Below are 12,156 nucleotides of genomic sequence, written 5' to 3'. Positions count from 1 at the left end.
CCTCCTCCAGACCTCAGTTTTAGACTGTGCCCAGAGGAAGATGGGTGCACTGCAGGGAGCTTTCCTGAGTTTCCTGCTAAGAAAGCATTTTGTTAGGTTTTTTCTAATTTTCAGGGAGCTCTGCTGGCAACAGACTCCCTGCATCGAGGGACTGAGGAGAGAGGAGCAGACGTACTTAAATGATAGGCTCTGCTTCTTGGCTGCTGGACACCATTAGCTCCAGAGGGAGTGGAACACAGGTTCGTCCTGGGTGTTCATCCCAGAGCCGCGCCGCCGTTCTCCTCACAGAGCCGGAAGAAACGAAGAAAGAAGACTACTGAGGCGGCAGAAGCCCTCGGGTGCTTCACTGAGGTAACGCACAGCACTGCAGCTGTGCGTCATTGCTCCCATACACCTCACACACTCCGGTCACTGTAAGGGTGCAGGGCGCAGGGGGGGCGCCCTGGGCAGCAATAGAATACCTCTCCTATGGCAAATGACTATATACATGTACAGGTGGGCACTGTACATGTATATAAAAGAGCCCCCGCCATATTTTATTAAGTTTGAGCGGGACAGAAGCCCGCCGCCGAGGGGGCGGGGCTCCTCCCTCAGCACTCACCAGCGCCATTTTCTCTCCACAGCACCGCTTAGAGGAAGCTCCCCGGACTCTCCCCTGCTTGACACACGGTGAAAGAGGGTTTTAAAGTAGAGGGGGGGCACATAATTGGCGATTATACATTACAGCAGCGCTACTGGGTAAACATTCTGTGTTTTTCTCCGGGGTCATATAGCGCTGGGGTGTGTGCTGGCATACTCTCTCTCTGTCTCTCCAAAGGGACTAAAGGGGAACCTGTCTTCAGAAAAGAGTTTCCCTGTGTGTGTGGAGTGTGTCGGTACGCGTGTGTCGACATGTTTGGCGATGAAGGCTCGCCTAAGGAGGAGGGGGAGTGCATGATTGTCAGGTCGCCGTCGGCAACGCCGACACCGGACTGGATGGATATGTGGAATGTCTTGAATGCTAATGTAAATTTACTGCATAAACGATTAGACAAGACTGAGGCTAGGGATCAGTCAGGTAGTCAGACCATGCCTGTCCCAGTGGCACCGGGACCTTCTGGGTCTCAGAAACGCACATTATCCCAGATCACTGACACAGATACCGACACGGATTCAGATTCCAGTGTCGACTATGATGATGCAAAATTACAGCCAAAAGTGGCTATAGGTATTCGTTACATGATCATTGCTATTAAAGAGGTTTTTCATATTACTGAGGAACCCCCTGTCCCTGACACGAGGGTACACATGTATAAAGAGAAAAAGCCTGAGATCACCTTTCCGTCCTCATTTGAGCTAAGCGACTTGTGCGAAAAGGCTTGGGAATCTCCAGACAGGAGACTACAAGTTCCCAAAAGGATTCTTATGGCGTATCCCTTCCCACAAAAGGACAGGATACGATGGGAATCTTCGCCTAAAGTAGACAAGGCGTTGACACGCTTATCCAAGAAGGTGGCACTGCCTTCCCAGGATACTGCTACCCTCAAGGATCCTGCGGATCGTAAGCAGGAAGTTACCATGAAGTACATTTACACACATTCTGGTACTATTGTTAGGCCGGCTATGGCATCGGCCTGGGTTTGTAGTGCTGTCGCAGCATGGACAGATTCCTTGTCTACGGAGATTGAGACCCTAGATAAGGATACCATTCTAATGACCCTAGAGCATATCAAGGATGCTGCGTTATATATGAGAGATGCTCAAAGAGACATTTGTTTACTTAGCTCCAGAATAAATGCTATGTCTATTTCTGCTAGGCGACTCTTGTGGACCCGACAGTGGAAGGGGGATGCCGACTCAAAGCGGCATATGGAGTCGTTGCCTTACAAGGGGGAGGAGTTGTTTGGAGAAGGCCTCTCGGACCTTGTCTCTACTGCTACGGCTGGTAAATCGAATTTTTTACCTTATGTTCCCCCACAGCATATTAAGAAGGCATCTCATTACCAAATGCAGTCCTTTCGTTCAAATAAAAGCAAAAAGGTACGGGGATCGTCCTTCCTTGCCAGAGGTAAAGGCAAGGGAAAAAAGCTGCACACAGCTAGTTCCCAGGAGCAGAAGTCCCCCCCCTACGTCTGCAAAATCCACCGCATGACGCTGGGGCTTCCCTGGGGGGGCCAGATCAAGTGGGGGCATGTCTTCGATTTTTCAGCCACGTCTGGGTTCACTCACAGGTGGATCCCTGGACAATAGAGAGCGTTTCTCAGGGATACAGGCTGGAATTCGAAGAGATGCCTCCTCGCCGGTTTATGAAATCGGCTCTGCCAGCTTCTCCGTCAGAAAGGGAGTTAGTGTTAACTGCAATTCAAAAATTGTACCTGCAACAGGTGATAGTCAAGGTTCCTCTTCTCCAGCAAGGAAAGGGGTATTACTCAACCCTGTTTGTGGTTCCAAAACCGGACGGTTCGGTCAGACCCATTTTGAATCTGAAATCCCTGAACCTGTACTTGAAAAAGTTCAAGTTCAAGATGGAATCGCTCAGAACGGTCATCGCCAGCCTGGAGGGGGGGTATTGGATTGTTACCCTGGACATAAAGGATGCTTACCTTCATGTTCCGATTTTTCTTCCTCACCAGGCGTTCCTGAGATTTGCGGTACAGTACTGTCATTACCAATTTCAGACGTTGCCGTTTGGGCTTTCCACGACCCGAGAATTTTCACCAAGGTAATGGCGGAAATGATGGTGCTCCTGCGCAAGCAGGGTGTCACAATTATCCCATACTTGGACGATCTCCTCATAAAGGCGAGATCTCGAGAGAAGTTACTGGACAGCGTGTCACTGTCAGTGAGGACATTGCAACAGCACGGCTAGATTCTCAATATTCCGAAGTCCCAGCTGGTTCCTACAAAGCGTCTGACCTTTTTGGGCCTGATTCTGGACACAGAACAGAAAAAGGTTTTTCTTCCGATGGAAAAGGCTCAGGAACCGATTAAAGCCAAAAAAAGGTTTCAGTACTTAACTGCACCCGTGTCCTGGGGAAGATGGTGGCATCGTACAAGGCCATCCCCTTCGGCAGGTTCCATGCGAGGACTTTTCAATGGGACCTACTGGACAAATGGTCCGGGTCTCATTTACAAATGCATCAAAGGATCACCCTGTCTCCCAGAGCCAGGATATCTCTCCTGTGATGGCTGCACAGTGCTCACCTCCTGGAAGGCCGCAGGTTCGGCATTCAGGACTGGATCCTGGTGACCACGGACGCGAGCCTCCGAGGTTGGGGAGCAGTCACACAGGGAAGAAATTTCCAAGGACTTTGGTCAAGTCAAGAGACTTGTCTTCACATCAACATCCTGGAACTAAGGGCCATATACAACGCCCTACGTCAAGCGGAGATCTTACTTCGCAATCGACCAGTTCTGATCCAGTCAGACAACATCACCGCAGTTGCTCATGTAAACCGCCATGGCGGCACAAGGAGCAGAGTGGCAATGGCGGAAGCCACCAGAATTCTTCGCTGGGTGGAGAATCATGTAAGCGCTCTATAAGCAGTGTTCATTCCGGGAGTGGACAACTGGGAAGCAGACTTCCTCAGCAGACACGATCTGCATCCGGGAGAGTGGGGACTTCATCAGGAAGTCTTCGCGCACATTGCAAGTCGGTGGGAACTACCCCAATTAGACATGATGGCATCCCGTCTCAACCAAAAGGTACAAAGGTATTGCGCCAGGTCAAGAGACCCTCAGGCGGTAGCTGTGGACGCCCTGTTGACACCGTGGGTGTTCCAGTCGGTATATGTGTTTCTCTCCTCTTCCTCTCATACCCAAGGTGTTGAGGATAATAATAAGAAGAGGAGGAGTGAGAACAATTCTCATTGTTCCAGATTGGCCACGAAGGACCTGGTATCCGGATCTGCAAGAAATGCTCACAGAAGATCCGTGGCCTCTTCCTCTAAGGCAGGCCCTCTTACAACAAGGTCCCTGTCTGTTCCAAGACTTACCGAGGCTGCGTTTGACGGCATGGCGGTTGAACACCGGATCCTAGCGGAAAAAGGTATTCCGGATGAGGTCATTCCTACGCTAATAAAGGCTAGGAAGGACGTGACGTCTAAACATTATCACCGAATATGGCGAAAATATGTTTCTTGGTGTGAGGCCAGGAATGCTCCTACGGAAGAATTCCATCTAGGCCGTTTTCTTCACTTCCTACAAACTGGAGTGAATTTGGGCCTAAAATGAGGCTCCATTAAAGTTCAGATTTCGGCCTTATCCATTTTCTTTCAAAAGGAATTGGCCTCTTTACCTGAAGTACAGACTTTTGTGAAGGGAGTACTGCATATTCAGCCTCCTTTTGTACCTCCGGTGTCGCCTTGGGACCTTTACGTGGTGTTAAGTTTCCTTAAGTCACATTGGTTTGAACCACTTAAAACAGTGGAGTTGAAATATCTCACTTGGAAGGTGGTCATGTTGTTAGCCTTGGCTTCGGCTAGGCGAGTTTCGGAATTGGCGGCTTTATCACATAAAAGCCCCTATCTGGTTTTCTATATGGATAGAGCGGAGTTGCGGACCCGTCCTCAATTCCTACCTAAGGTGGTCTCATCCTTTCATATGAACCAACCTATTGTCGTGCCTGTGGCTACACGTGACTTGGAGGATTCCGAGTCCCTTGATGTGGTCAGGGCTTTGAAAATTTACGTGGCCAGAACGGCTAGGATCAGAAAAACAGAAGCACTGTTTGTCCTGTATGCAGCCAACAAGGTTGGCGGCCCTGCTTCAAAGCAGACTATTGCTCGCTGGATCTGTGACACGATTCAGCAAGCGCATTCTAGGGCAGGATTGCCGTTACCGAAATTGGTTCAGGCCCATTCCACTAGGAAGGTGGGCTCGTCTTGGGCGGCTGCCCGAGGGGTCTCGGCACTACAGCTGTGCCGAGCTGCTACTTGGTCGGGGTCAAACACTTTTGCAAAGTTCTATAAGTTTGATACCCTGGCTGAGGAGGACCTCCTGTTTGCTCAATCGGTGCTGCAGAGTCATCCGCACTCTCCCGCCCGTTTTGGAGCTTTGGTATAATCCCCATGGTCCTTATGGAGTCCCAGCATCCTCTAGGACATTAGAGAAAATAAGATTTTACACTTACCGGTAAATCTTTTTCTCGTAGTTCGTAGAGGATGCTGGGTGCCCGTCCCAAGTGCGGACTACTTCTGCAAGACTTGTATATAGTTATTGCTTACATAAGGGTTATATTATAGTTCATCGGTTTGGACCGAGACTATGTTGTTTGTTCATACTGTTAACTGGGTAGTTTATCACAAGTTATATGGTGTGATTGGTGTGGCTGGTATGAATCTTGCCCTTGGATTAACAAAAATCCTTTCCTCGTACTGTCCATCTCCTCTGGGCACAGTTTCTCTAACTGAGGTCTGGAGGAGGGACATAGAGGGAGGAGCCAGTGCACACCCAGAGTCTAAAGTCTTTCTTAAAGTGCCCATGTCTCCTGCGGAGCCCGTCTATTCCCCATGGTCCTTACGGAGTCCCAGCATCCTCTACAGACTACGAGAAATAGATTTACCGGTAAGTGTAAAATCTTATTTTTATTGTATATATGTGCCATATCAACATCTAAAATAGGACGCACAAGCAGTTTTTGCTGATTAAAATGATATGCGGCATGCTTATATTCCGAGTGCGAGTGCAGCTCTATCTGCGTATGAAATGCTATGCTACAGTATTCCCTGTGGAACCCAGTGTACCTCGCAGAAAAAGATTTAACCATGGTAAGTCTACCATAAATCTCCCCCCCAATAACCAATAGTAGACTAATGCCTCAATAACTGCAGAGCAGATAGTGTAAAAGCATGTAATCTGAGAAAAGAACTCACAGTTGATGTAATCTCCTGCTCTTGTGTGCAGCAGCTGTTAGTCCTGTACAAGTGACAGTAGTGCTATCCACTTGTGTGGAGAAGAAAGCTGGTCCTGCTTAATTCACCCGTCTATTGAATACAATTGAACTAGCTAGCTGATGGTCTGAAAGTGAAAACGTCTATGCTGCAACATTTAGATAAACACTTAATAGTGGGAGTATTTCACATTATTCTGCTCCTCAGCAACACACCCAATTTAGTTTTAATCTAACCATTTCCTTGTTTGTGAATGCGAACTGCAAGTGTAAGCAATCTGTTGCCATGCTAATGTGTCTACCAGCTACCTTTTTCATCATCATAAATATGTGACACTCAGCAAATGATGCATTTCTTTCAGTGACAACAGAACATGTCAGAAGATTTGAAGAAAAGATTAGAATTTCCTAATTCTCTTATTCAGACACAGGTATGTTTTTCTTGACTATTTAGTACCTTTTGAAGAAATATTGGAAAGGTAAAATGAAGACGTTTCCATTTAGTTTTTGTTTCTTATTCTGTCCTAAAGATAAATGTATATACAGATTGTGGTTTGCCCGAAGTAACAGATCATACATTGGATTTCATTTTGTAAATACAGTTAGAATCTGGTTGTTGTGGCACTACTACGTTTTCTACGGAGTTATCTATAGACCTGTACATTGTATATACAGAAGCTGTCAAGAGCAGCTGGTAAGGGGCTTGTCACTCCCCTAAATACTAAAGAAAAATAATACGGTTATACCAGCACTTGCTGCATAAATCTTAAGAGTTTGGACGGTTTATATTACTACAGGTATACCAATATTTATTAAAAATAAAACAATAAAATGAAAAAACAATAAATGCTAAAGTTGCCACAGATATTGTTGATATAAAGGATTGTAACAAAATATGCAAAAAAGAAATCCGAGCGTCTAAAATAGAAACTGAAAAACTAATAGCAAAGGAAAGTAAATCAAACCCCCAAAAGTTTTTTAACCACTTGCCTGGCATGGTCGCATCAGATGCGACCATGCCGGCAAGTGCTCTATCTGACTTGGTCGCACAGGATGCGACCAGTGAGATAGAGAGTGTTAGCAGCGGCAGGGAAGATAAACTTCCCTCCGCTGCTGCTGTCAGAGGGACCAGAAGATCCCTCTGCCTCCCTGCACTCTCCCCTACTGATTGCCGTGCTGCTGATCGGTCAGCACGGCAGGACCCCCCCCCCCCTCCAGCGGCTGCAAACAAGGCAGCCGCTGGGGAATGTAAATTAACCCTCCCAAGCCACCCCAGACCCCCACTGTATACCTGGAGGCTGTGCCAGCTTTCAAAATGAAAGCCCCGATAGTCGTGATGTTCCTGATCGATGTTTCGATGTTTGAAAAATGTTTTTAAGAAATAAAAATATACATTTTTTTTTCTTTTTTCTCTTACGTCCTAGAGGATGCTGGGGACTCCGTAAGGACCATGGGGTATAGACGGGCTCCGCAGGAGACATGGGCACTATAAAGAACTTTTAGTATGGGTGTGCTCTGGCTCCTCCCTCTATGCCCCTCCTCCAGACCTCAGTTAGATCTTGTGCCTGGAGGAGACTGGGTGCACTGCAGAGAGCTCTCCAGAGTTTTCTGTTAAAGAAGAATTTTGTTAGGTTTTTTATTTTCAGGGAGTCCTGTTGGCAACAGGCTCCCTGCATCGTGGGACCAAGGAGAGAGAAGCATAGCTGGCTTTTGAAGTTGGGCACTGCTTCTAAGGCTACTGGACACCATTAGCTCCAGAGGGAGTCGGAACACAGGTCTCACCCCCGCCGTTCGTCCCAGAGCCGCGCCACCGTCCTCCTCGCAGAGCCGGAAGATAGAAGCCGGGTGAGTATAAGAAGAAAAGAAGACTTCAAGGCTGCAGAAGCGGTAACGCTGCGCGCCATTGCTCCCACACGCTACACACACAGAACGGGCACTGATGGGTGCAGGGCGCTGGGGGGGCGCCCTAGGCAGCAATAAACCTCTGGTCTGGCAAAAAAGGTACATTAGGCTGTAGTTCCCCCGCCATTTTTTGAATATTGAAGCGGGACCGAAGCCCGCCGCTGGAGGGGGCGGAGCTTGATCCCTCAGCACTAACAGCGCCATTTTCTCTACAGAACGCTGCAGAGAAGCTGGCTCCCCGGACTCTCCCCTGCTGAACTCTGTGACAGAGGGTTGAAAAGAGGGGGTGGGGCATGTTTAAGGCGCAGTGAGTGTATAACATTGATAATATAAATATATATATATATATATATATATATATGTATATGTATGTAAAGCGTTATCTGGGTTATTCCAGTGTCAGTTTGGCGCTGGGTGTGTGCTGGCATATTCTCTCTCTGTCTCCCCAAAGGGCCTTGTTGGGGAATTGTTCCCTTATAGATATATCCCTGTGTGTGTGGGGGTGTCGGTACGTGCGTGTCGGCATGTCTGAAGCGGAAGGCTCATCCAAGGAGGAGGTGGAGCAGATGTGTGGTGTGTCTCTGTCGGCAACGCTGACTCATGATTGGATGGACATGTGGCATATGTTAAATGCGAGTGTGGCCTCATTACATAAAAGACTGGACAAAGCAGAGTCCAGGGAGAAAGCAGGGAGTCAATCCATGGATTGTACTGGGTCTCAGGGCCCTTCTGGGTCTCAAACGTCCCCTATCCCAAATAGTGGACACTGGTACCGACACGGATTCTGACACCAGTGTCGACTACGATGATGCAAAATTACACCCAAGAGTGGCAAAAAGTATTCAGTGTATGATTATTGCAATAAAAGATGTTTTGCATATCACTGATGACCCCTCTGTCCCTGATACGAGGGTGAACATGTGTAAGGAAAAGAAACCTGAGGTAACCTTTCCCCCATCTCATGAGCTTAACGAGTTATTTGAAAAAGCTTGGGAAACTCCAGATAAACTCCAGATTCCCAAAAGGGTTCTTATGGCGTATCCTTTCCCTGCACAGGACAGGGTACGTTGGGAATCCTCTCCCAGGGTGGACAAGGCTTTAACGCGCCTGTCCAAGAAGGTGGCGCTGCAGTCTCCGGACACGGCAGCCCTCAAGGATCCTGCTGATCGCAGACAGGAGACTACTTTTAAAGTCTATGTATGCGCATACGGGTGCTTTGCTCAGACCGGCAATAGCATCGGCATGGGTATGTAGCACAGTTGCAGCATGGACAGATACCTTGTCTGCTGACCTTGATACCCTAGACAGGGATACCATTTTATTAACCTTGGCCCACATTAAAGATGCAGTCTTATATATGAGGGACGCACAAAGAGACGTTGGGCTGCTGGGTTCCAGAGCCAATGCCATGGTTATTTCTGCGAGACGAGCTCTATGGACCCGCCAATGGACGGATGATGCAGACTCGAAGAAGCATATGGAGGTTTTACCTTACAAGGGTGAAGTGTTTGGGGAGGGGCTCGCGGACCTGGTTGCCACAGCTACCGCGGGTAAATCTACCTTTTTACCTTTTGTTCCCCAACAACAAAAGAAAACTCCACAGTATCAGAGGCAGTCCTTTCAGTCGCATAAATCCAGAAGAGGTCTGGGCTTCTCTTTCCTTGCCAGAGGTAAGGGTAGAGGAAAGAGAACACCTGCTTCGGCTAGTTCCCAGGAGCAGAAGTCCTCCCCGGCTTCTACAAAGTCCACCGCATGACGCTGGGGCTCCCCTAAGGGAGTCCGCACCAGTGGGGGCGCGCCTTCGACTTTTCAGCCAGATCTGGATTCTTTCAGACGTGGATCCTTGGGTGATGGAAATTTGTTTCCCAAGGCTACAAACTGGAATTCGAAGAGGTGCCCCCTCGCCGATTTTTTAAGTCGGCCTTGCCAGCTTCACCCCCGGAGAGGGAAGTAGTGTTAGCTGCAATTCAAACGCTGTGTCAACAGCAAGTGGTGGTCAAGGTTCCCCTGGCCCAACAGGGAAAAGGGTATTATTCAACCCTGTTTGTGGTACCGAAGCTGGATGGTTCGGTCAGACCCATTTTAAATCTAAAATCCCTAAACCTGTACTTGAAAAAGTTCAAATTCAAGATGGAATCGGTCCAAGCTGTAATATCCAGCCTGGAAGAGGGGGATTTGATGGTGTAAAGGATGCATACCTTCATGTCCCCATATACCCCCCTCATCAGGAGTACCTGAGATTCGCTGTACAGGACTGTCATTACCAGTTTCAGATGTTGCCGTTTGGGCTTTCCACGGCCCCGAGGATTTTCACCAAGGTATTGGCAGAGATGATGGTGCTCCTGCGCAGGCAGGGAGTCACAATTATCCCATACTTGGACGATCTCCTGATAAAGGCGAGATCGAGAGACCAGTTGCTGAAGAGCGTGTCGCTCTCCCTAAAAGTGCTGCAACAGCACGGTTGGATTCTGAATCTGCCAAAGTCACAATTGGTTCCAACGACTCGGCTATCATTCCTAGGCATGATTCTGGACACGGAACAAAAGAGGGTTTTTCTCCCATTGGAAAAAGCTCAGGATCTCCAGAACATGGTCAGAGACCTGCTAAAACCAAAAAGAGTGTCTGTTCATCAATGCACTCGAGTTCTGGGGAAAATGGTGGCAGCCTACGAGGCCATCCCCTTCGGCAGGTTTCATGCGAGGACTTTTCAGTGGGATCTTCTGGACAAGTGGTCCGGGTCCCATCTACAAATACATCAGAAAATAACCCTGTCCCCCAGGGCCAGGGTGTCTCTCCTGTGGTGGCTGCAGAGTGCTCACCTTCTAGAGGGTCGCAGATTCGGCATTCAAGACTGGGTTCTGGTGACCACGGACGCGAGCCTCCGAGGATGGGGAGCAGTCACACAAGGAAGAAATTTTCAGGGACTATGGTCAAGCCAGGAGGCTTGTCTACACATCAACATACTGGAGTTGAGGGCCATATACAACGGCCTACGACTAGCGGAGAATCTTCTTCGCGACCTACCAGTTCTGATTCAATCAGACAACGTCACAGCCGTGGCTCATGTAAACCGCCAAGACGGGACAAGGAGCAGAGTGGCGATGGCGGAAGCCGCCAGGATTCTTCGCTGAGCGGAAAATCACGTAAGCGCTCTGTCAGCTGTCTTCATTCCGGGAGTGGACAACTGGGAAGCAGACTTCCTCAGCAGACACGATCTCCATCCCGGAGAGTGGGGACTTCATCAAGAAGTTTTTGCAGAGATAACAAGTCTGTGGGGAATTCCTCAAATAGACATGATGGCGTCACACCTCAACAAAAAGCTTCGGAGGTATTGTGCCAGGTCTCGGGACCCTCAGGCAGTAGCAGTAGACGCCCTGTTGACACCATGGGTGTTTCAGTCGGTCTATGTATTTCCTCCTCTTCCTCTCATCTCAAAAATATTGAGGATCATAAGACAAGTAAGAGTGCAGACAATACTCATTGTCCCAGATTGGCCTCGAAGGGCCTGGTACTCAGATCTTCAGGAAATGCTCACAGAAGATCCGTGGCCTCTTCCTCTCAGGGAGGACCTGTTACAGCAGGGGCCCTGCGTGTTCCAAGACTTACCGCGGTTACGTTTGACGGCATGGCGGTTGAACACCGAATCCTAGCTGGGAAAGGTATTCTGGAGGAAGTTATCCCTACTCTGATAACGGCTAGGAAGGAGGTGACGGCAAAGCATTATCACCGTTATCTGGAGGAAGTATGTCTCTTGGTGTGAAGCCAAGAATGCTCCTACGGAAGATTTCCATCTGGGCCGGTTTCTCCACTTTCTACAGACAGGAGTGGATATGGGCCTGAAGTTAGGCTCCATTAAGGTACAGATTTCGGCCCTATCTATGGCCCTCATTCCGAGTTGTTCGCTCGCAAGGCGATTTTAGCAGTATTGCACACGCTAAGCCGCCGCCTACTGGGAGTGAATCTTAGCTTCTTAAAATTGCGAACGATGTATTCGCAATATTGCGATTACACACCTCGTAGCAGTTTCAGAGTAGCTTCAGACTTACTCGGCATCTGCGATCAGTTCAGTGCTTGTCGTTCCTGGTTTGACGTCACAAACACACCCAGCGTTCGCCCAGACACTCCTCCGTTTCTCCAGCCACTCCCGCGTTTTTTCCGGAAACGGTTGCGTTTTTATCCACACGCCCATAAAACGCCGTGTTTCCGCCCAGTAACACCCATTTCCTGTCAATCACACTACGATCGCCGGAGCGAAGAAAAAGCCGTGAGTAAAAATCCTATCTTCATAGCAAATTTACTTGGCGCAGTCGCAGTGCGGACATTGCGCATGCGCACTAAGCGGAAAATCGCTGCGATGCGATGAAATTTACCGAGCGAACAACTCG

The 12,156-nt window shown here is 48.7% G+C and overlaps 1 protein-coding gene across 2 annotated transcripts in view; it reads left to right on the top strand.

Moving 5' to 3' along the window:
• The window catches only part of FOCAD (focadhesin), an 872,056-nt gene that overhangs the window by 130,401 nt on the left and 729,499 nt on the right, over nt 1–12,156 (top strand). For both annotated transcript variants that reach the window (XM_063914161.1, XM_063914160.1), the window contains exon 2: nt 6,232–6,300. In XM_063914161.1, coding sequence (XP_063770231.1) covers nt 6,244–6,300 — 57 coding nt within the window. In that variant the 5' untranslated portion in view covers nt 6,232–6,243. The remainder of the gene's footprint in view (nt 1–6,231; nt 6,301–12,156) is intronic.

The sequence above is a fragment of the Pseudophryne corroboree genome, chromosome 1 (genome assembly GCF_028390025.1).
Source record: "Pseudophryne corroboree isolate aPseCor3 chromosome 1, aPseCor3.hap2, whole genome shotgun sequence".
NCBI classification, from domain to species: domain Eukaryota; kingdom Metazoa; phylum Chordata; class Amphibia; order Anura; family Myobatrachidae; genus Pseudophryne; species Pseudophryne corroboree.
Note: the sequence above shows the minus strand (reverse complement) of the source record. Positions and strands in the feature narration are given on the sequence as shown.